The sequence below is a fragment of the Parasteatoda tepidariorum genome, chromosome 5 (genome assembly GCF_982258835.1).
Source record: "Parasteatoda tepidariorum strain Cologne lab strain chromosome 5, Ptep-v5.0, whole genome shotgun sequence".
NCBI lineage: Eukaryota > Metazoa > Arthropoda > Arachnida > Araneae > Theridiidae > Parasteatoda > Parasteatoda tepidariorum.
In genome coordinates, this window is record NC_141759.1 from 61,103,584 (window position 1) to 61,129,742 (window position 26,159).

Genomic DNA, 26,159 nt, shown 5'->3' on the forward strand with positions numbered 1-26,159 from the left:
TAAGCAAAATGTTAAATTAAAAAACAAAGCTAGCTCTGAAAATTTACGATTACGTATTTTTCTATTGGTTGTTTTTTGCAGAGTTAACAGTTGATAATTAGTGGTGTCAACAGCCAGTTGCGATTTTTAAAATTTGTTCAATTTTTTATGGCAGAAAATACATTCAGTTTTTTATTAGTGGTACACAGCGTTACGAAAATTTAGAAAGGGTACACTAAAGTCCTAAGTTTTGGAAACACTGATCTTCTACACTAAAAGCTAATGTTCATAAAAAAAATTTTTCTCGTGTGTAACTGGCATTGTAATTCAAAAATTTATTTTAATAAAATAGAATTTAATCAATATCAGCACGAAAAAAATAATAAAGTATCGCATCAAAAGCAGAATGTCTCGAGAAAACATTAAAGAAACCATCCCAATGTTTTTCTCTAGTCTTTCGGAACTAAAATGATTATTTCCCGGAATTCTTTATTGCAATCCGAGTTCATGCGCTTACTACCGATCCGGCCACATTCACGCATCTACTCTGGCCGACGTATTCTGCAATCGATGAAAAAAGGGCGGGCGGAAGTTCGAATAGACCCAGTTTAGTCTATCTTCATACTATATGACTATTCCACGCTACGTTGCTTTTTATTTCAAAATGAAAAGATTGAGTTAATGGTTGTGACATTCGATTTGCTGGGCACTGGTGGTTGTCTAAGAAGACCACCATGGGATGCTGCGACTCAGATTCCGTGCAAGTATCCAGTAAGTTCAAAAAATTTCAATAATGCTGGTAGTATATTATCCTTTGTTGCATTCTGAGGAGCGTTGTTGGCGCATGGCGCATGTCCGGTAGATTTTGCAAATTATGGCGGTTTTGTAGGATTAACATCCCATTGTAATTACCTTGTGAACACTCATATTTAAGTTTAGTAACAGAACAGAAACAGAACAGAAATCTAATTTAACATTATAACGACATTTAAAGACGATATTTGGGTGAAGAAACTTTGAATTTATAAGAATTTAAGCGTTAATTTAATGAGAATTTTTAAAAACTAAACAAAAATCAATTTAAATTAAAGTAGAAGAGTTATTAAAAAAACATTCGAAAAATATTTCACGTAACATTCTTCTGAATCATTCTTGTATCTCAATTACATAAAACAAAATGCATAAGATTAGAAAGATTAGAGTCAAAAAATATTCGCTTGCAAATGAAAAAAACTATATTAGATTTTTGTTTGTTTTTACAAGCTAATTTAAAACAAATATTATTTCAATTAATTATTAATTATTCACCATTTATGATTAAAATTAATAATTAAAATATAGCAAAAATCATTTGTTTTCAAATGTCGTATAGTCAAATAAACATTAACATGAAATCTAATATAGTTTTTTTCATTTGCAAGCGAATATTTTTTGAATTAATTATAAATTATTCGCCATTTTGTTTATGTAATTGAGATACAAGAATGATTCAGAAGAATGTACGTGAAATATTTTTCGAATGTATTTTAAATAACTCTTCTACTTTAATTTAAATTGATTTATGTTAGTTATTAAAAATTCTCATTAACATTAACGATTAAATTATTATAAATTAAGTTTCTTACCAAATATGTCTTAAATGTCGTTATAATGTAAATTAGATTTCTGTTCTGTTTCTGTTCTGTTACTAAACTTAAATATGAGTGTTCAAGGTAACTACAATAATTTTTGAAGAAATAACTCCAAGTTTAGGATAAAGAAGTTTAGGATATCCAAAAATATAAATACAATTTACCAAAAATATAAATTTAATCAAAATACAAATATAATATAAATATCCAAAAATATAATACAAATATCCACAAAAATATAAACTACATATTATATGAGACAGATAATATTCTTATTAAATCATATATCAGTAGCTGGCTTAAGAAAATACAAATCCCGTAAAGTTATCGACAGTTTCCATTTCCAATTTCAGAACCCAAAAATCTTATCTTAAGACCCTTATCTGAAGCAATATATATATATATATATATATATATATATATATATATATATATATATATATATATATATATATATATATATATATATATATATATATATATATATATATATAATATATATATATATATATATATATATATATGTTTTAAATAACAAACTTTTTATTTAGTTCAAAATATAATAGGCAAAATATTAATTTTAGTTTTAAAAATTACTGTAAATTCATAAATTAAATGGCATGTTCAAAACGCAGAATTACAATATTTCTAAATAATTAAATGTAGATTATAAAGGTTAGTTGCATTAAAATTATGTATTAATTTCTGAACACCAGCATACAAATTTAATGACAAATTCAGTTCCTCAAAAAAAAGGGGATTTTATTTTTTTAAATTGCTTGTTTCAAAAAGAAAATTTATGCATCTTAAGCCAAGAAAAGGAAGACTAAACCAATCAATGTATATAAAAATAACAAATCACATAGTAACTTCAAACTATCTTAAATTAAAACAAAATATTTATTTTCGTTTGAAAAATTACAGTAAAATCATCTTTTTAAATGGCATGTGCTAAAAGAAATTTAAGATGTCTCTATATTTAAGATTAACAGCAGATATCACGAATTATTGGTTTTCCTTTAAATTAGAAAGCTCCAACCCCTGCTCGCAACGTTCATCAACTACTTCGGCAGTGTCTTATGGATTAAACACTTTTATGTGCAGTTGCGTTATTACATTGGGAATACTTTAGCAAAAATATTTTGAACAAGAACATTAGCAAAAACAATTGACAGAAAAGAAAAATTCTGTAACAGAAGGCCTTTAAGTTGCATAAGTAATTTTCAAAGTTTTTCTTCGTTTTTGTGTTTACAAATTTTATTTTCTGAATTTCAACAATAGGTGAAAATATGCTTTAAATTATGCTGTCTTGTACCTACTTTGACATTAACTTTTGCTTTGTTTAGTTTCAAGTAACCAACATTCGGCATAAACAAACAAATGACTTGGTTACAATTTTAACACGTTTGATGTTTCTTATTTTTTAAATTTGAATAGTTTTGTTGAATTACATGCCTTTATAGTGATTTCAATTTGAAATAAAAAAATTCACCTCGAAACCTTAGTGCAGTTTTAAAGATTTAAAAAAAATTTTAATGAGATGCTTTATCAAGTTTTTTTTTTAAGATTGTAATTCAATATAGATAAATTGAAGCAGAATTTTTTTTTTGATATATACTTTATTTTTTGAATACTGTTTTTCATATACATTGATTTGGGTTCAAAATGTCTTTCTTTCTAAAGTGAAATACTCTGCTGCAAATAAGTATTTTAATTAAAACATGTCAATATTTATTCTCTAATAAGCCTTGGATAAAATTATTTTCCTTTGAAATTAATTAATTTTTTTTTCCTAGTTTTTTGAGGATTTGTTTCCTAAGTAACAGATATGTAATTAATTGTTATTATGTAATTACGGTTTCAATTCACACTATTTACTTCACAACCAGACGTTATTACCCAAAATTATTTGAAATACATTTAAATCGGGTTCTAATTCATCCTACCTGTGCTTTAAACTGCTCCGGAACAAAATGTTTCCAAAAATCATGTTTGAGCTTTAGTAAATCAAGCATTTCGTCTAATATTGCATTAGATTTCAAAGTAATATATTCGCCTGAAAAGGTAGTTAAAAATTATTGTTCCTCAGGATACAAATATTTAAAGCTGTTGTTCCATACTGTTATGAGAGCGCAAAATTACCTCTTCTTATTGCTCTATCTAATCACATCACTCTACTGTTATTAACAACAATATTTTTTATTAATAAGAGAATCGCAGTTATAACCTTTTTTTACGTGAATGAATAAAAACCAAGCCAGTGTTTTATTAAGTGCTTTACACAAAAAAATACAAACTATGCTAAAATCCGGAACAGTAAATTATTCAGTTTTAAATAATATATATATATATATATATATATATATATATATATATATATATATATATATATATATATATATATATATATATATATATATATATATATATTTATTTAATGACGGGCACTTGGGACATTGACCCATTGTCCTCAGGAATGCTAGAACTGCTACTCTCTTCTCGTTACCCAGTGGGCACCTGAGGCGAAGCCACAGCAGTGGAGCAGCGTCGCCCACGTCACACAACCACAAACCCGTTAATAGGGCGGATCACATTCACACAATCACACACACAAAGGACATAGAACACAGGGAGAGAGAGAGAGAAAGAAACATCCATGCTCTGAGCGGGATTCGAACCCGCAATCATCGGCTCCGTAGTCAGGCACGGTAACCACTTGGCCACCTGGTCTACAATAATAAAAATATATGAAGTTCCTTATAGTTATGAATTCATTTTATAAAGTCTCCTTACATTTAATGAATGATTGTTTCAATTCATTTTAATATATATAAAAGAATATATTATAAATAAAAGAATCTATCATCCAAAATCAAATGGGAATTTTTTAATTAGTCTTTAGGATACGGTTACTCGGTGAAAAAATTCTCCTCTCTGCCCGGCGCTTTCTTGCAGAAATTCAGCCCCCCACTTAGTCAGTGGGAGGTAACTACTTTAACCACTTATAAATGGGAAACGTTTTGTTGTAATTTATCTATCCATCTCCAAGAGGAGAGCAGTAGAGGGTTGCAGCGTGCATCGTTATCGGCATACATTTTGACTCAGTTATGAATATTTTGGCATACTTTATTTGAACGTGTAAGACATTATGTGAAAAAGTTAAAATATAATTTTTTTTCGATTTTTTTCTTTTACGAAATAGCAAACTTTTTCTCTATAATGAAACAACTCATATTTAAAAAGTTATTTAGAATTTTTACTGATTTTTTTTAAAAGCCTTTTCTACTGTTTTTAAAAGATACAAATAAATTATTCTTGTTGTAAAATGTTAAAAAATTTATTCTGATAGCTAATGTTAAAAAGCATAGTTTTTTGTTCTCTTAGAAATGAGATGCGTCTGAAACTTCAAATGTTTTTTTTTCGAATTTAATATTTTATTTAATTTTTCCGTTAAAATAATTTAGTCAAATGTAGATTTTTTTTTCATAAATTTTTTATACTAAATGGATTTTTCATCTTTCTTTCACCTTTTTCTTGAAATTTAAAGTCGCATACATTACGTTCTTACAAAATTGTAACACAAATATTCTTCGAGACAGAAATTATATTTCAAGCAGATAATTTATAACGTTATATCATGTGGTTTCTTGAAAGAAATTCACCCAGTTAACAATTTTTGAGTAAGCGATATTTTTTCGGTAAAAATATATTATATGTAAAATATATCATATATTCTTTTTTAACTATATTATTTCTATTTCATTTTTATATTTATCCACCTTTCATATATGTATATATATATATATATATACTCTGTCTCATTTTTAATTACTCCTAACAAAATTACAAGAATCTAAAAGTTTCTGTACCTCCTTAAAGAAATAAATAACAATAAATTTCGTCAAAACTAAATAGTATTTATCACGTGACTTATTTTACGCTAAGTCTTACATATCATTCCCTATGCTACATCGCTTAGCTTGGATGAGCTAATATTCAATTTCTATTGTTAAAACTTTATTCATAGGAAACTGCAGATGCAAAATATGTTTCTAAAGAAAAGAAGTCATATTACATTTACTTAAATGAATATGCTTATTCTGATATAAGGAATGTAAAAAGCTGGTGGAAAAGAAAAACTTTGGAAATTCCTCTGTGGAAACTATTAATTAGTAAATAAAAGTTTAAGGGCAAAATATTTGTATTTTTGATACATAAACTGACCTAACTAACTTTTTATTATAAATGCATCAAGTGTACTCTGCAAGAAATTATTTTCTTATTAATAAAATTTTTCTTAACCTTTACCTGGAAGAACGTTCACGCTGAATAAAAAGTTATTTAAATTTAACTAAACACTTAATATATAAATAAAATATTTTTTGCTAAACAAAAATGCTTACTTTTTTTCTTTTTATTTAATAAATAGTTGTAACCAGAGAAACAAAATTGAAAATTTTCGAGACCAATTTTTTTTCAATGAATAATATTGTACAAAAAAAAGAAAGTTCGTTATTTTATCGTTAAAGTTCGTCGTTAGTTCGTTTATTTTAGAATTACATCAAAAGTTTCATGCGCGTATTCATAGGAATGCATGAATATTTTACCAGAATATTTCTTTACATAATATAATAAATACAAAGACTCTAAAAGTATGTAAGAATATGCTTACAATAAATTTAAAGAAAAGCATTATTTCCAACAAATATATTTAATAATAAAAATATACTCCACGTTTCTATTAGGTTTATATCTGAAGATCTTATTGTCAGATCTAAAAGTCTAATTTATTTGCAAAATAATGTATTATATAATATTAAAAACAGAATAACACTAATTATCAGAGTTACTTATTTTAAACTGAGTCATTTTCTAATGTTTTCCTTAAATTTATTTATTAGGCAAAAAGAAGCATTTTTCCTAATTTTTGTTTTTCCTAAGAAGTTAGAAAAGTTTAATACAAAATAAAACATCCCCTGAGCTGAAGTCTTTCACAATTTACACCTGCTTGTGAAGATGAAAACTTTAAAGTCATCGATTGTTATCAGACACACCTATGCAAGCTTGGTTGACAGCTGGTTGAAAGTAAAACATGCATTTCCGTTGATCATGGTGTGGTCTTTTCCTCAGGTATTGTGAACTAACTATTGTTAAGAATTTTAAAAACGACAGACCTCAATATATATTATCAAGAAGACTATTTATTCTGACAAGATAACACCATTTACCAAGAAATAGCACTTTGCATGTAGAAGTGGCAATACTTAATTGGTTTCGGTATCTTTTTCTTTTAAAGAAGAAATAATAATTTCATTATCTGAAAAGTAAGTTGCATGGCAACAAGCTGTGCTAGCCTCAATAGAAAGTTCATAGGAACTTGAATGAAATTTATAACGTGATATATGAGATTTCTTTTGACGTCGCATACTTGAAAAGAGACACCCAGAAGGTAAACCTGACAAGAGGACATAGAATAATTGGTTGTTTCCATTAGGAAGAAATTGCTGGAAATGTGTAAAAGTAAAGGAAATGCTTACATTCAAAATGCAATTGTAAAAAGTAGACAGTCTAGCTCAATAATTGATGAGGGGTTTGACTTTGCAAATAATACAAGAGTTAAGAAGAATAAATATTATATATCGAAAATATTTCTCTTACATGGCATTAGAAATTTTAAAAAGAAATATAAAAACTTACACTGATTATGTTCTTCGAAAGAGTATAGAGTTTATTTTCATAAAAGTTAATAATTTTCTACACAATATAAAAGCCTTGAATAAAGTAGAAAAAAATGTCGGTTTATTTTGTCCAGTTTCTTTAGTTGTATTGAAAAAAGTAAAAAAATAAAAATATTTATATTTCAAGTTTAATGCAGGAACCAATATATTTTGAAGGATTTTTTTAAAGAAATTAGATAAATATGTAACTTTGTTGACAATATTTTTTTAAAAGAAATAAATGTAAAGAAGTACAAAACTTTTTTTATAAACGTAAAAATTATTTCTACTTTTAATATTTAACTGACTGCTGTTTAAAACTTTATTAATTTACGCTACTATTTCCTATAATATAATGTTACTCTATAATGCATTTTTTCTAAGTTTCGTAATATTTAGATTTAAAAAAATTGCTCGATCTTAACTTTTTTGAAATCTTAAAAAAATTTTAGTTTTTTTTTTAATCTTAAGTTTTTTTTTTAAAGTCCTATGATAAAGTTCAATTCAATTTCAAATTCTGTAATACTACTTTAATTGTTATCGATTTTCTATTCACCTTAAATATATTAACTGGGATGTTTCAAGAAACATTAGAATTTCTAAAATATTTCATAACACTCTGGACCTTCTTTTTTTTCCTTTGTACTATGTTTATTTTATTATCGATTTTATATTAGATAAAAATATAAATCCAATAACTGAACAGGAAAAGATGTACTTTGACAAAATAAAGTCTTGTAACTATTTATAAATCAGAAACTAATTTCATCTAAATATACTTTATTCCGACTTCTTAGTAATTTACTTTTTTAAATTAATAGCTCGTAGTAACGCATATTTTAAAATTTTTTTTCTACAAATCAAAAAGCATAACACAAATTTTTATGTTTAGCAAGAAATAAAAATTCTCTATTTCAAGAATTTGTAGAAAATTTAAATTTTTGTTCAAAAAAAAAAGACTTTTATAGTTGAAATAAAGTTTATTATACAATTAAAAAAATTAATGAATTCAAAACATCAAAACGTAATATACAATGATAATTACAGTAAATTTATAAATCCCCTATACACTTATTCCAAATTACATTTTGTGAAACTCCTGTTTAACTGCTTGAACTGAAATTTCATTTTTTTCAAATTTCAATATTATAGTTAACATACTTATGAAAATCCAAATATTATAAAGTAGAAAAATATCTAATTATAGACATCCGAGCTAGTCTGCAAGGAAGACTAATACGTTTTTAATTAAATAATAATATAATAATAGCAAATTTTGTCATAAGCACTTGTATTTTCTTAATTATTTTCATTGTGTGTCATAAAGATTATGTGTCCTCTAAGAGTTTGCAGATATCTTCATCATTCAAACCTCGCTTACGAGGAGCCATCGGAATTGCTAAAATAACGGAATATTTGGCTAAACTATTTTCACACCAACATTCAATCTATGCCAACCTGAAGGGCAAATTTGACAGTGAAAGGGGAAAGAAATGTGTGGTACAAATGTTGTACCGAAACCGTCTTAAAATAAAATTATTTTTAGGGTACAACTGTCGTACCCTCCGTCCCCTAAAGGTTAGTATATAATGATACAAAGCCCATAACTTGGCAACAATAAAAAATATCTGATGTATTTGGGATGTCTGTGTAAAAACTAAATCAAATTGATTATTATAATTCGAAAATGAACTTTCTTAAGTAAGATTAAGATTTCATAAAAAATAATACGTTAAATTTCGAAACAAGATAAATATGATTACTAATATATTTATTACTCCATTGGCAAAATTGGAAAATAAATTTCTAATGATAGTGGATGTATAATTTCAAACCTAACAGATGCATAGAAGAGTTTTATTAACAACCCATAGCAAGAACGAACCATTTATTTTAGATGTTCTAATGGTTAATAAATATTTCATATTGTAACAAAAAGGACTTCATATTGGTTATTTTAATAGATGGGTCATCTTTCTTAAAAATGTAGACTATATTTCTTTACTATACACTTATTTAATGTCAGGGCTATTCACATAATACAAATTAGTGCCAAAAATCTATTTGTTTTAGGATATAGTTTTATTTTAGAACAGCAGAACCTCTTGTAAGGGACAATTCTGTTAACTCTGTTCCCTTTGATTGAATAGCCTTAATGTGCTCACCTCTTAATAAGAAATATTTAAAAAAAGTATCAAAAAGTAAAATAGAGAAATACAATTTGAAATATGCTGTACTAGTATGTTTATCCCCTAATTTGGAGATAACTAATTATAGGGTGGGAGAGAAAGGACTTTGAAAAAAAAACCTGCTATATAATTATAAAAAAGAATTTCACACTTAAAGAATTTCTGTTTAGGGATAAGGCGCAATGGGTAAAAGATGATTTACCAATGATTTACGAAGTTAACGATGTAACCACTGAAAATTCTGTGATCCGGAATTCGTCGATCAGGAAAGTACTCGTGATACATTCGTAGCGCGGCTTTGTCGTTACCATTTGCAAGGCCGAACATGCAATGCATGTCTGCTTTTTCGGCATACAATACATAAAGTCTCCCATCGTCAAGGTTGCCATACGTAGTATTTTTAATACTATAGTAGTATTTTTGCACCAAAAAATAGGGATGTGGTATTTTTTGTAGTATTTTATAAAAGTATTTTTGTAGTATTTTATAAAAGTATTTTTGTAGTATTTTATTAGTATGCTTTTTTTTTATTTTGTCAATTTCAAAATCAAAGAGAAATGCCATTCTAGTTTCTTAAAGTAAAAAGAGTTTTTTGAATTAAGCCAACCAGATACATCTTGAATTAAATGCGAATTATTCTAGCTTGGCGTTACTCTTGACGTAGTTTTAAATAGCAATAGCCATGGAAATCAAGATGTATCGCTAATTCGTTTTATACTAGTCTCTCTATCTAGTGATGATTTTAAGAAACAGAAGTTTATTTATTCCTTACTTATAGATTATAATATAACTTGCTTTTTGTGAAAACAGCACATTGTTGAAATTAATTTTACTTATTTTTCCATATAGGATATAAAATAAAATATGAGATTTTTTTTCCATTTAAGTTTGGTTTCTCACAAATTTGTTATAAGTCCTTTATGATGCACAGAGACATTTATGATACTCACAATTCTTATAAGACGAAATTGCTGCTTGAAATCTTTACTACGCGCTTACCTGAAGTATAAGTGCACAAAAAGGAGAAGATAATTGCATTTCTGTTTTAAAATTATTTTATTCGCAGTAATAAATCTTTTTATTTTATCCTTTTAATAGTAATATTATTCATTTAATCGTATTTTATCCTTCTAATATTATTTAAACTTCCAAATTACTACTGTAGATGGCGCTTGAGAATGTATAGTATTTTTTCAGATAAAGTTGTAGTATTTTTTAATCGCACCATTGAGATGCAATCATGATGAACCGCGACTAGACATCTACTGCCCATTTCCGACATATATTCCTATCTTACACCCATACATTCCTATACAATAAATGATTGTTACAAATTCCTGTATTTACCCTTAAAGTTTGCACCATGAACTCGGGATCCTCCTGCATGTTCAGAATAGTAAATGATAATTAAAATTGCACATTCGAAAGGCTGTTAAAACGAAATACTGCTTAGATTAACCTCAGTTTCCTCTGAGTATCGAATTTGTTTTCTGAAAGAAAAAAATTTTTATTTTCAAAATTCAGCTGATAGAGGGTGCTGCGCTAGATAAGATGCTAAAAATCATTTGTTTTGTAAGGTATACTAATATTTTCAGACACTAATTTAAAGACATGACATACACTCTACAAATTACACTAATGCTAAAAAGATGGAGAACAGTGCGCAGTATTTATCGTTTTCGTAAATTAACTTCACAAGCAGAGCCTGCTCCTTAAATGACAGAGTCATGACAACCATTCAAGACGCAGAATAACAGAAACTGCATGTTAATTTCTCTTTGTGACAAGTTAATAGGTGCTCTGCACATCACATCCCTAAATTAGCATCTGAAAATTAAATTGCATGCCCTTTTAAAAAAAAATTTAAAGAACTTATGGCAAGTTCAGCACCGTCTAATATATAACTTTTTAACTATTTTTTCGCAAAGACGAAGCCTTATAACTTATACTGATATGAAACATCAGATCATTCTGACCAGTGATTAATTTCTTTTCTTTGCAGTCTTTTATCGAATATCGCCCTGTATGTGTTCAGAATCGTACATTTTTAAGAACAGTATAGATTCTTAATAATATACATTAAAAAAGAATCCTGAATAGTATATAATCGGAAGTACATATCCTGAATAGAATACACTCAAAATGGTATATTATGAAGCAATCTATAATGAATTTTATTTTAAGAAAATTTTTAAAATGAAAATTGGATATAATGTTTACTTCTTCAAATTAAAAAAAAAACTCGATATAATGTAAAATTACTTGTTTGAAGGCAGTAAGATTTAACTAAGATTCTCGGTATAAGATTTAACTAAGAAAAGTATGTAATTCTATTCTTATAATTGTTCACATCAAATGTATTTTATATAAAATGTATGAGACAAGTCAATACCCTTTGGGAAATCAATTTCCGGTTGTCAATCGAAAAAGGTTATCAAGGTCAAGACGTATTTTATTTCATGAATAACAAAGACTATTGATTTATTCTTTACACAGCAGTTTAGAATTAAGTGGATTATGAAAAAAAATATTTGTTTGCCTAGAATAATTTTGATAACAATAAAGATTATTTCTTAAATAATAAGAAATAATTCATTTAAGGACTTTTGTTTTACTAATAAGGATTTAAAAACATTAAGAAATTAACTCTTTACAATAGCTTAAAATATTTTTTTTACATAACATGTGTTAGATAAATATTAAAAATATCTTTTTCCTTAACACGTTCACGCCGGGAAAAGTGAAAATACTGGTAGAAGAACTATTTCAATATTCGGGAGGAGTTAATCTATTCTCAACAATAACAATTCACTGTAAGGAAATTTAACACGGCGAAGAAGCAATTCAATATAAAAATTGCATGCTGTAAAAACAATTGGTAGTTATGGATTTTTATTATTCCCGGAAAAAAACTTAAAAATGAAATTTATTATTACCAGTTTTTACTCCGGTCCGCTGCCAAGATGAGACAATCTAGCGTGACCCACCGGAAGGTCACCCCGGCGTGAACGTGTTAAAGTATAGAAAAAGTGAGTTCAAGCCTAGAGTAAGCCATGAAGTTTCAAATGCTACTTTAAAAAAGATTCAAAATATAAAAATGGCAACAAATTATAGGAAGAGAACTTCGATAATATTTTTTTCAGTAATTGAAACTTCATGCTTAAGACTAAGCTTGCTTTAATGCACTTTTTGTATATTTTCTAACACTTCTTAACCATTGTTCTATTTAAAGAGCAATCTTTTTAACGTTGCGAAACCCTTCCTAGTAGAAATTGAAATTTACATTAAAAGTTATATCTTAATAATTTAAATTATATTTGTGTAGTGGTGTTTAAAATAATTTTAATTTTATAAACTAAAATTAAACTATATCTTTAGTTGATGCCATATGCTATAACTTTTATAGTATATCAATATTTAAAAAAGGATGCAATTTTTGAGAATGTGAAGTAAATTTATTGATAGCAACGTTGTTTAATTATTGTTAGGTTTAAAATGATCGATTTTTTAAATACTGATGCATTGTGAACAATAGTAAACTTTTTATCGACAATAATTTCGTATTTATAGTTAGTTGCTGTCAGATTCAATATCATTATTGATTAACGCAATTTTTTTATTACCACCAGCATGTTAACATGGCAGTGTGCCCCCTAATGAAGCACTGTTTTTGTAAAATTTGTTTGGTTTTTATTTAAATTCTCACATTTTTATTTAATTTCGTTATAAATTCAGATCACTTTTTTCGTATAATACATTACACACATCGCAGTATAAACCACATTTTGTTAGTCTAATTACGTTACATCCAATTTATGTTATTTATAATTATTTTTTACCCACTGAAACAAACTAAAAAACTTTTACCAAATGAATATTTAGTTACAAAACAATTATAAAATATAATACGTGTTCTAAAATAAAAACGTTCATTATAAATTTTCTAATAGCAAAACAAAGTGAAACAAACTCAGGACTTCCAAACTTATGTACAGTCCGCAAAAAAAAAAACGAATCACCCTGAATAACTTTCGTTCTAATGATCGGATTTTCACGAACTAAGTGTCAATCTTAATGGTTCCTGGGGGTGACCTCAAATATGTTAATTAATTAGTGCTTACTATTAATTAAGTTACGAAATCAGACACAAAAACGTACTTTCTCTGAATAAACATATATTTTTTTCTACATATTTGGAATCTAGACCCTTAAATTAGTGGGGGTAGACAAAATTTTAAAAAAATTGGGTGGTAAATTGGGCCGCAATAAAGGTTTATATATTTGGCGATAGTTCAGAAAACCGCCAAAAAAAGTCGCCTGCGCAAATAAATATTTTAAGATAACCCATTGACTAATTCAAAAGAGGAGTGCTTAATTTTACTAGGTTGCTACGCAACCAATCTCTGATAGTAAAAAAACTGAAATAATGTTCAGTGATTGCTCGGAGGGGCTAAATTTATTGTTAATAGAAAATATCTCGAAGTTTCCAGGTCATAAACAATTTTTTTAGGGGATTTCTGTCCAAAAAGCAAAAAAAATATTATTTTAATCTCCTTTGAAAAGTAAATTTGAATCGATTTATAAATTATTTATGATAGTTTTTAGAATTTAAATACATGAACTTTTTATCTGATATTATTTAGATTACACTGTTTTTACTATATTTATTCGAGGATTTTATACTAAAATAAAATGAGCGTAACTTATTATAGCTATATACAAAATTTTAGGGATAATCATTTTTACAGCTTTAATCGAGTCTTCTAGGCAAGAAAGTTTGAAGAAAAAAAAGTGCTTGAAAAATAAAATGTAGATTATATAATAATTCTAATGCACATTCACAAGGCTTTCTATAATTTACGATATTTCTTTTTTCTATAACTCAAGGAATTGCTGAATGTTTAGTGACATTTTAAAAAGATTGAAATATGTTATGTTTAAGAATAAGATATTGAAATAATATGTTGCAAATTATAGGATTCATTGTTTAAAAAATCGCTTCCTTCTACTAGATATTTAGGTTACATCGTTTCCTTTGGATAAAGATGATTAGCAAATAGCATCCTCATGTTTCGATACATTCTGAAACTTATACGTTCGCAAATTCACCATAAAATGTCGCACCGCATATTCTTCAATTACGATAAGCTAAATTTACCACCAAATACTGCTACTATGGTTATTTTTGCTTTCTTATATATATCTGATGATCTCTTTTTAAACAGAGCTCGTAAGATCCTTAAGATACTGAAATGGGGGCACAAAAACTTAAGAGATAAAATATTTAATTTCATTAACTCAAAATATCTGGTGTCAAAATGTTAATTTTTAAGTTAAATATAACTTTTGCAATATTGATGTTCTTACATTTTTAAAGACCATAATTAATAACCTGATAAAATATTAAAATGCATATGTTTACTTTAACTAGTGTAAAATCCTTATCAAAATAATAATCAAGACCCAAATGTAAAACAGTATAATTGACGATAAAAACTCAACTGGCTTCAAAACATATGAAGAGGGAAGTAAAAGTCGACATGTTTCGAGTTTTCAAATATAATAGCCCATTCTCAAGACTTGTCAGGCTTGGATAACTTGTGACTTTTATTATTGGACGCTCAAAACATGTCTATTTTTATTATCATCTATTATTTTTTTAAATCAATGAAGTTTTTATATTTTCGATTCAGTTTCTTGGGATTATCCATTTAGTTACACAACATATTAAATTATTTCACTCGATATTAAAATAAGTTTTACATATGTTATAGGCACAGGTTCTTAGATTGAAAAAAAAATAATTCACTACTTTGTAAAAAAATTAATGCAGTAAAAATTTTTTTTTTATTTTTTATTTTATTTAAAAGGTATTTTTTATATATCGATTCCAAAGTTTATTCGACATATATTTCAGGGTATACTTTCGGAGTATTTCGATCGAGTTTATTTTTACACCCTTATTTGCTTAAAATTATTAAATAATTTACTTAAAACAAATTATTCAAGCTACATGATTTAATGCATTTATAGTATAATAATAAACGGAGCTTCCGACGCATATCCTTAACCTCAATACCGCTATCATTAAATAAATGGAATAAGCTTAGATAAGTAATAAAAGTTAATTTTTCCCTCGTTTTAATTTTCAAGGAATAACATGTTTCGATCAAACAGATTTCATTCTGGAAATAGTGAAATTATTGAGTAGGTCCCTTGGAGCAATATCATTCTTATCCTCTTTTGACGAAATATAGGAAAAATTAGTTTTCACAGTTTCTGTAAAAAGTATGTCAGCCTACTTGCCACGTTTTTTTTAAAAAATTTTTTTATTAAAATAAGGTCGGAAATTGTGTATTTTTTATAGCATTTTTTTAAAAAATCAGATGACTCTAAAATTGGCACAGCTTCGGAATCCTTACAAATTTCAATTTTTAGTATTTCCTGCTTAACAAAATAAGGTATTTTCCTGATAACAAATTATACTACAATAATATCTTGGAAATCATGCTAAAGTAAAAAATTAAACTAAATAGTTTAGTATATTATCAGAAAAAAAAATCTACTTGGTATCATAAAGAGTAAAAGATATAATGAAATAATTAGTGAATCACACGTGGTCAGATAATTAAAAATTTAATTTCACAACTAAGATAGTAGGACGACATTTAAGATATTGAGATATTTTAAGACACTGAAAAAATTGGCTACTTATTCCATAGCTTTTTATGTTCGGTATCTTTATCCTCTTTGTAGTGACTTATAAAACATGAACACTATTTTAGATAATCTAAGTTGAAGTCACAAGAAACAAAAAAAAAAGACAATCAATAATTTATATTCTTTTTTCAAAAAAAATAGTATGCTAAGTAAATAATCAGCTGTTTTGCATTAAAAAATTTTAAACAGCTGAATGTTTTTAATTTCTTAACAAGGTTTTATTCTTAGCTAGCAGACAATAATTCTTTAAAAAAACTTGACTATAATTTGAAAAGGAAACCTAAATTAAAGAAAATCTAAATTAAAGTTCTAAAAAAATTATTAGTATATTAATGAAGAAATAATAAACGTAAAATGGAAAAGAATAAGAATTTTAAAATGTTAAAATTTTATTAAATAGTTGGTAAAATAGTTCTGTGATACACTTCCGGAAATTTCTTTTAAGATTAGGATGATAAAGGGTAAACCCATAAATGAAGGAGCATTTCATAGATATTTCTTAGAAATAAGATTTTAAACGTTTCAATTTAGATTGATTGGTAAGAGTAGCTTACTACCTAACAATAGGAAGTCCTCTAACAATGCATTTAGTTATCTGGTCTTTGAGTCTTCTCTGGAAAAAGTTTTGAATTTGTTAGTATCTGTTCAACGCCTTGTTTCTTTGACAAAATTATAAGGTCAGTGTTTGTTGTTATCCGTTTAAACTACAATTAATTGCATATAATAATGCTTTTTCTTTTCATTGTGAAAAAAAGAATTCAAAATATGGTCATTGAAGTTACGTTTTATTTATTTTAAGCATCATAACAGAAGCAAGTACTGAGATTAGGGGGTGTTTATTAACTGGATTACCGAACGATGAAAAACCAATGTATAAACAAGTGTTCCTTTACTGAGATTTTTTCAAGTTAATGAAAATAAAAGAAAAATTTTAATTTTCTTGTACCTTTTGTCATATTATAAATCAAAATTATGTTAAAAAAAAAAAAAAAAACTTCTAACCAGTGAAGGAACAGGCATGTTCCTTCACTGAGAATAGATTTCCCAGTGAATGAATAGTATGTGTGAAATATGATTTTACATGGATAATTAGTAGTTCAGCGACATAGAGGACTCCTAAAATTCAGTTAAATGTTGTATGAATAGTTCCTATAGCAATTTCATTTAAATATGCAAATTTAATTGCTAAATTTATTTAAAGAATTATAATAATAATTAATTCATTATTTATCTTTATAAATGTAGTGATTAGTTATTACATCATACCTTAGACACCTTAATAAACTATGTTTATTAACCAAATATAACAACTAAATATAATAATAAAAGCTTGAATGGAATCTTTGCAGGATTTTGTGCCAATAATTAGCTAAATTATTATCCTATTGCCGTCTCTTTTTGTCCTAACGGGAACTGGTAGAAAAAATCCATTTAAAGACAATTATCTAGGTGAAAAATGGGTGAAGTTTTTTTAAGGTGACATCCACCGATAACTCAGTGCAATGCGAAGATAATTTCAAAAGGCAAAACTTCCCTTAGAGAATAATATTCGAAATACTGGTTTTAAGAACTTCAGAGAATCTTTAGGAAGGAAGTAGTCCTGGCATCCTTTTATAAAGTGATTGCATTTACAATGCGAATGAAACAAGAGTTGAATACTGCCCTTAAACGGGAAAAATCTGCGGTCTTAAAAATTATAAGGATTTATATTCTAAAGTACCTAGGAAAGAAAAAGTACCTCCATTGGTAGTTTTTCCTTACAGAAGAATTCGTTGAGATATTACAGAATCAGTCCCTGCTATATATTTCATTGGAAAAAGCTATTCATGAAATGAAACGATGACCGCAGCAACATTTTACAAATATATTGCAATTGTTTCTACCCATGGCTAATTAAAAATGCAATCAAATTCCATATTTTGCTTCTTCTGGATAGGTATAAATCTCATATCAATTTGAAACTGAGCAAGTTTTGTTCCTCAAAACAAATTTTCTGATTTAGTTTTCGACGTAATTCTTGGAAATCTCGTTAGATCTTGAAAACAAAAGAATTGTAAAACAATATGTCTAGAAAATTTTGCATCCATTTTTAAATAAGATTTGAGGCATCAACTGATGAAGTTAAAATGCTTTTATGAAATGCGATATTTTTTCATTCGATGTAGAAAACGTTGACTGTAACAAATGCATGCAAAACAGACACCAAGAGTTCATGAGCAAGACAACTTATCAACAAAACACATGCTTCGAGAGTAACGATGCGCTATTTCTTCAGAAGCTTGAGAAGGAAATCTCACAAGTTATGTTGCAAATTTTTAAAGGAACATTGACAGAAAAGTTTAATCTCCCAAATATCCAATAGTCTGTGCTTTTCTCAATATTGAAGAATTTATTTCAAAAAGAACAATTGTATAATCAAATTTTGGCTCTGAAGCTGAGACAACTAACATTAATAATGAAAGTATCTTGAAAACTGATTTTGAGATAAGTCCTCTTGAGGCATTCTTAGTTGCAAAAACGATTGGTTTCATAAGTAACTACTAGATATAAGTCAATGAGAGATGGGTTTTACTCAAACTTCGAAACTCCTTTTTCTCATTTATTATCCAGTGAGGAATTCTGGAAATGGAACTGGAAAATCAAAAGAAATTTCGAAGATACATTTACATTGGCCAAAAATTTGGAAAAAAGAGGAAGGTTAAATCAAAAGAAAAAGAAATAAATTACTCACGACGAAGAGAAAAAAATACTTAAAAAGATTTTTAAAAAAAGCTTAAAAAATATGAGGAAAAGATTAAACAAAAAAATTATCGAATTATAATAATAATAAAAACATCATCAGATTACACAATGATAAACATTCATAATTTAGAACGGACTATTAAACTGTGAGAAAAAAATGAAAAACATTTTTTTAAAATTATGTATTCAAACATATTTTACTTTCCATTCCATGCCTGAAAAAAGTAACATTTTCCACGTTAATGTTGTAATTCCTAGAAAAATCTTGTTTTTAGGCATTTGTGTGGCCTATGGATTCCTAACGAGCATTAAACATTCTCAAAATTAAGTGTTCATTCACTGGAAAATTTAGTGTTTATTCACTGGTAAGAACTGTTCCTTCACTTGGTTATCTTACTACTTATTATTTAAGCCACCAAAAGCTTAAAACAATATTATGTAAGTTATCTAACTTTTTTTACATAATTTGCATTTAATAACAAATATGTCGACACCCTCATTTAGCTAAAATTACAAATTTTGAAATTTTTATAAATTTTTTTTAAAGGCAAGCTAAGCTTAAGTGTTCCTTCATTGTTTAGTTTACCCTATAAGATGTTGAGAAATTTGCGATGTTGTGAGAGATGTTTAAAAATGTTGACTACGTATTTTAATTAATATTTATAAAATATATATTCAAGAAATTGATAAATATATTATTCCAAATCTATGCATACGCATGTATATTATTGAAATTGTATCAGTTATTGAAAAACAAAATAAAAAAAATAAAAAATAATCACATTAAATAAGCACAATCTGGTGTATTCTATCAGAAGCACGCTTTTTTAAAACTAGACATTTGTTGAATAAAGTGTTTTTTATTCAAAATTCTTTACTAAATTGCAAATAAATTATTAAATGACTGAAAAAGAAACATCGTATTTTATAGTGTGAAAGAAATAAAAATAAAAAGATTAGCAAACGATTATTAGCGAAAAAAATATGAATGAAATTTTACGCTACGCGCGCGAAGTCAAGTTCCTCCCAAGTTTATCACATTTTAATATTAATCGCCCCAATTAGTTATTTCTTTATTGTCGCCAAATTATTTTCTTAAAATTAATTAATTTTAATTTTTCTCAGCTTTTAATAAATAAAAACAGTTGAAACTTTAGATTTTTCAATTGAAAAATATGTAGATTAATATGGTATAAAAAAATTCATATCTTATAATTCAATATTTTTTCATCCTCACTTTAATTAAATAATAAAAAATAATAAATAATTATTAAAAATTATTTTTTGCATGAAATTATCTTTGGGTAAATGAGTTTTATGAGTGGGTGCAATTTTTTTTTAATTGCTTCATTAGTTTTGAAAATATGACTGAAACCGCAAAAAGCGAAATTAACATTAAGGGGTACGAACTTTGAATCGCTCTCCTGACCAAACTATGGGGACCACATTTTCCAGATTGCGGCTACCCCCTATATTTTGAAGATAAGAAATCCAAATATGTAAAAAAAAATGCATGTTTATTCAGAGAAAGTACGTTTTTGTGTCTGATTTCGTAACTTAATTAATAGTTAGCACTAATTAATTAGCATATTTAAGGTCACCCCCAGGAACCATTAAGATTGACACTTAGTTCGTGAAAATCCGATCAGTAGAACGAAAGTTATTCAGGGTGATTCGTTTTTTTTTTTGCGGACTGTACATTTTGCCACTCTTCGTGCTGTTTAAAGAGCTAATAAGTGGAAAACTAGGTATGTAGCATTTTCAGAGTGGCTATAATACGGTTAAGAAGAGGAAAAATGGTATCCGATTTATTTTATTTTAGATATATCAAAAAGCGGGAATTAGAATTTTTTGTCTTAATTTATTTACCACTACTTAATTTGAAATTTAAATCATTCAAGTATACTCAAAACTAATGTTGACTAGTTATGTTAAAATTAAAATGAAAGCAAAAAAATCGGTATTGCAGTCCTGGGCAATGCAGAAGTGAATATCGCTTTATCTTATTTTACTTGATTATTATATACCCCTTAAAATGTCACTTACCTGCTTCATCCATAAAGTTCTTCAATTTTCCACGTCATTTTTATTTTATACAAATTGTAAATGACAATTATTTTGTACAAATAGACATGTCAATAACTTTCGAGAAACCAATATCCGATCTGTCAATCGAAAAAAAGACATTAGGTCTAAGATGACGTATTTTACTTCATAGATAATAAACAACATTGATTTCTTCCTTAAACAGCAATTTAATACAAAGAGAAATATAAATAAAATATCAGTATCCTAGATTAGTTTCCTAAAGTTATCATAAAATATTAGGATAATTATTTTAATTTTTTTTTAATAATCTATATATGGGTGATTCTCACGAAATATGACAATTCACTGTCTCTTGCTCCAGGATCTAATACTATAATACTAAAAGAACTTTTTTTCGAAAAAATTAATAAATTCCATTGCTGTTAGCATTTTAAAATGACTTTGCACTAGCATTGACTGTCTTGTATAGTTAAAAAATTTAATTGAACTTCACAATGTCATTTTCCTGGCATGTCCCAAACAGTGCTTCTTATAATAACTTGCTTCAAAACTTCCCATAAATTTCACAATTTCTAATTTTTTTTATCTCAACTGGTGCAAGCATTTCTAGAATATACGCAGAGGGTATTATTTACAAAAACTTCGTTTAAAATACTTTTTTCTGTTTATAATTTGTTTGTCCCAAGAAAATCTGCGATTTTCCTGTCTACTTTTATTTAGTGGTTTATAACCAAAATAAATAGAGTCAGCAATCAATATCTTATGTTAATAGATTGATTAGATACCCTCCTATATGAAAATGCCTTGTTGCATGAATAAAGAACCAATTTTCTGGTTCAAAATCTATTTCAAAAAATTTTTCAAGGTGAGTAGGCTTTTGTGTTGTCATTTTACTGGCTTCTTTAAATCATTAATAACATAAACTACATAGATTTATCTAAGTTATTTTAAGAAATCCTGTTGTTTTCTGCAGAATGTAAACATCTTAGGACAAAATATTAAATTAAAGTAAAGTTACATGCTATAAAAGGGCGAATTTGTCATTACCCTGGCTGTCATTTTCCTGACTTTTGAATTCCAAAACATTGAAGTGCTACCAAAAAATTTTTTTAACTGCTAATACTGTAACGAGGAAAAGCAAATATTAACCTAATACCAAGTTTATGTAGGATTGTAATATGGTTAGATGTAATCAAAGCTATTTATTTATTCAATGACTGATTATTATACACAATTTTATTTTGTACATATCAGCAACAAAAAAAAAATTTGATTCTTTATACAGTGGATAAAAAGAATTAATTTAAGCAATTTATGGTCCATCTAACATAAAGGCTTAAGTTGAGTTAAATGTAACTAAAGAAGTAGACAAAAAAATTTTAGACTATTTTTTTACTTTAAATTTGAAAAATCTTTTTGGTCCGAATTGTCATGTTTAAGAAGAATCACCCATATATGTTTCTCTTATTTGGCACCATATGGTCGGGTATTTTTCTATCTATTTGCTATACTAGAGTTATTATTCATTTTGTTAGATTGTTCTAAGTAATAATTTAGGTAATACTGAATAGTTAGTATACGTTAAGTTACTAACTTAACATATAATTTTCGTTAGAATACTGCGTTAGAATAATTTTCTATTTTCATAGAAATAAAATCTGCGAAGAATCTAAGATTTTATAGAAATAAAATCTTAGTTACGAAATAATAATTTAGATTTACTTTTGATCCTTTCTGAAAAGGCTGAAAAAAATTTAAACGATAAACAGTACTATAGTTGCATACTGTCATACAAATTATTATACAAATTTCTACAAATACCGTGAAATAACGCATATATATATACTAATACTTCAAATACTTCTATATAATACTTCTGATATTAATATTTCTGTTGCATACTGTACAGAAATATCCCTAACTCATACTTACGGGGCTGCCGGATAGTTTTTAAATCTTTACTAAAATTCAGTATAGAAAGAACTTTGATCACATCTCTTTGAACATCTCTTGAAAATAGTTGTAATAGAAATCAAAGTACTTCTGCATGGGTAAAGCCGAGGGCAACATATAGACGTAGAAAAAAATTTTTTAGATGATTGTTTAAAACTTATATAGGTGTTAGGATTGGAGGAGGGGTTATAAAATTTGAACATTCAAATGCAGTTGTGCTACGCATTCAGATAGGTTACCTTCAAAGCTTACATGCTGTACAAGATAGTTTTGAAAAGTGACCAAGCTGGTCACCAAAAGTGACTACTAAGTAATAAAAAACATAAAAAAGTTAATTGTTTTCATAAAATATTTTTCTTTACATTAAAACTATTAGAAACTTCTTGCTCCTTAGTAATTATTTTTTGACGTTGATAAACCTCAATGATAATAAAAACGAAGCAAAGTTTTGCTAAATAGTTTTAATGGATAGAAATTTTCAAAAAATATCGCAATTTTGGATAAGTTTTAACTTTATAAATATAGATTTTTTTTTAACACTCTGTAGTATAAAACACTTTTTACCACACAAAATCGTTACATCCAATTTATATTAATAACCATTTTTGAACCCATTGAAATTAGATAAGAAAATGCTACGAAATAATTTTTAGTTGCAAATTAATATTAAAAAATAATGCTATGGACTGTAAAACAACAATGCAGTGAATGTTATTAATGAAACTTCTTACATTTACAGTAAAACGAGAGGTAATATAAATTCAGTAATTGCGAAATTATGTTTTGCCACTTATTTGTTGTTTATTTCATTCTTTAATTAACAATAATAATTTTTTATTATTTTTCTTTATTTATGTTAGTTTATAACATTTATGATATTGTTTGTTTAAATTTGAAAAGTAATGTAATCTGTTTTACCATACCATTCTTAAATTTTCGAGAGTAACAAAAATATGTTTATACATCAGCAAAATAATTAAATAAACATGCACGTACATGCACAACGCAATCGAAGAATGATGAGCATATTTTTTCAGATATCATACTATTTAGTACAAATTCTTATTTGGATCTTGTGTTTCTATTAGCTTAAAAATATTTATTCTAAGTTTGGAGAAGGAAGGATGAATTATTTTTTAACATATTCTGTTACTCTGTTTTTCACACTTATTTTAATCTGGTGTCAATATTAGTTTCAACTCAATTTTATTTCTGTATTTATTTTTCTATAGATTAAACAGATAATTAAGTATACAAAGCTTTCGGCAGTTTTCAATATGAACAGAATTCTAAGTAAAATTTGAGTATAAATTGTTTGCCTTTTTACGAAAAACGTATACAATAAAAATTTCCACTTGCAGCTTTTTAGATTTGTTTTTCTGTCATACCTGTAGTTCTTTAATTTGAATTGAATGCTTTAATGGATTTTAATCTTCGTCACGAAAGTATAACTAAATTACTATCCAAATTTCAATTACCTAAATTTACTACTAAAAGCTATTTCGTTGAAAATGAATTTCTCTCAGCAAATGTACCAATTCATCATTATGAAATGACATTTACTTTATATTTTTCAAAAGACCCAAGTGCATTTGAAGTTTCCTAACACAATGTTTCGTGCTTATAACGTGTTTCATTTGACACGATTTTCATTTTGATTCGTTTTTAGGTTAAAGAAGAAATTAAATAATTTGGCGATAAAAACTGCCTGGTAACGTAAATGTCTGCCAAACAAACAGTTCACTGGATACTTAATAAAGACGTCTCACTTAACCTTTACATTCTAAATAAAAATTATAAAAATATAGTTAATTTATGACATGTTGAGTGAACTGGCTGTGTTATATTAAAATGTATGCGCTAAAACAAATTTAATACAAAACTTTTTTAGTTAATTATCTTAAAAGTGTGATATATTAAAATTCTTTGTTCTTTCATATTGTTTTGGCAATTAAAACAGTCATTTTCAAGAACGCTGATGCTTAATTTATGCAAAATTTAATAAAAATAAAGAAAATACAATTTTTGAGATTAATGTTAATTGCAACACTTTAGTCAATGAATTATATGCTTATATTTAATAAAAAAACAGCTCTCTAAGTGTTTAATAATTTTTTTCTTACTTATTACGCCCGTAAATTAAAAGAATCCATTTAATGCAACTACATGAATTCGATTTTCTTTTTCCGCATGTTACAGAAATTTATTTATCTTCGTACAATGTCATGCCTTCTCATTGGATAAAATAATCACGTGACAGTATCTTCAATAATGAAGGAGATTAAGAAATCTTTGGCTGCCAGCAGAATATTTTTTATAAATTAAAGCAGTACTTACTTGTAAATTTATTTCTTATTTAACGGTATTAATTAGTTATATTTACTTGCTATGCTTCTTAATATTATTCTCTTCTATTATTAAATTAAACACATTCAACTGTCTCATTAACCAATATATTTCAGTATCATTAGTCTATTGATTTGATTTAACTCTTTTTAATATCGTGCCTTTCGAATGTAGTTGTAATTCTAACGCAGTTTGTATATTTAATGAAAAAAAATTGCAAGTACATTTATATCAATACTGTTAAAGTAGTTGTAATGAAGTTAAAGTTACTAATTTTAGCGTTCATTAAAGTAACAAATAAGCAATTTTTAAAATAAAGCATATGAAAAAGTCTTAGAATAAAGTGTTTAAACAAATATATTAACTTAATATATATTTATTTAATCACTCTTTTCTTCTGTTTTCTATACACATTCTTTTTACATCTTTGCAGTTTAAATGCGGTGATTTAATATGTTTTTCTTCATAAAAAGTTATCTATGTTATTATTTGCAAACTCTAAACATATTGCTTCAATAATTTTGCATTAAAAACATATGTATTTAGATAAAAAATATGATTTAAAATCAAAAATTTTATTCTTTATATGTGTTGATTGGTAAACAAAAATAAATAGTCCTGACTAAACAAATATTTATTTTTAAAGGGGGTAGGCGAACTTTCCTTTAAAATAAATATTTTTTTTTGTCTCTTAGGCTTTTTTTCCCTCTACGTATTATTGTATTTTTGAATTCTATTGTGATTTCTTTTTACAGAAATGTCCTTGGAGATAAAAAGCGGCCCCATGCTTTGGCACAAAAGTAAGTATTTCTTAATACTAACATTTCTATTCT

General features: G+C 26.7%; 1 protein-coding gene across 2 annotated transcripts in view; it reads left to right on the forward strand.

The window, feature by feature from the left end:
• The first annotated feature begins 528 nt into the window (after window positions 1-528).
• Window positions 529-26,159, forward strand: part of LOC107450960 (uncharacterized) — a 47,108-nt gene continuing 21,477 nt past the window's right edge. Inside the window, exons 1-2 of one of the 2 annotated variants that reach the window (XM_087164057.1) lie at window positions 529-750; window positions 26,082-26,126. In XM_087164057.1, the coding sequence (XP_087020183.1) occupies window positions 714-750; window positions 26,082-26,126 (82 nt within the window). In that variant the 5' untranslated portion in view covers window positions 529-713. The remainder of the gene's footprint in view (window positions 751-26,081; window positions 26,127-26,159) is intronic. The other variant, XM_087164058.1, reaches the window with a different exon arrangement.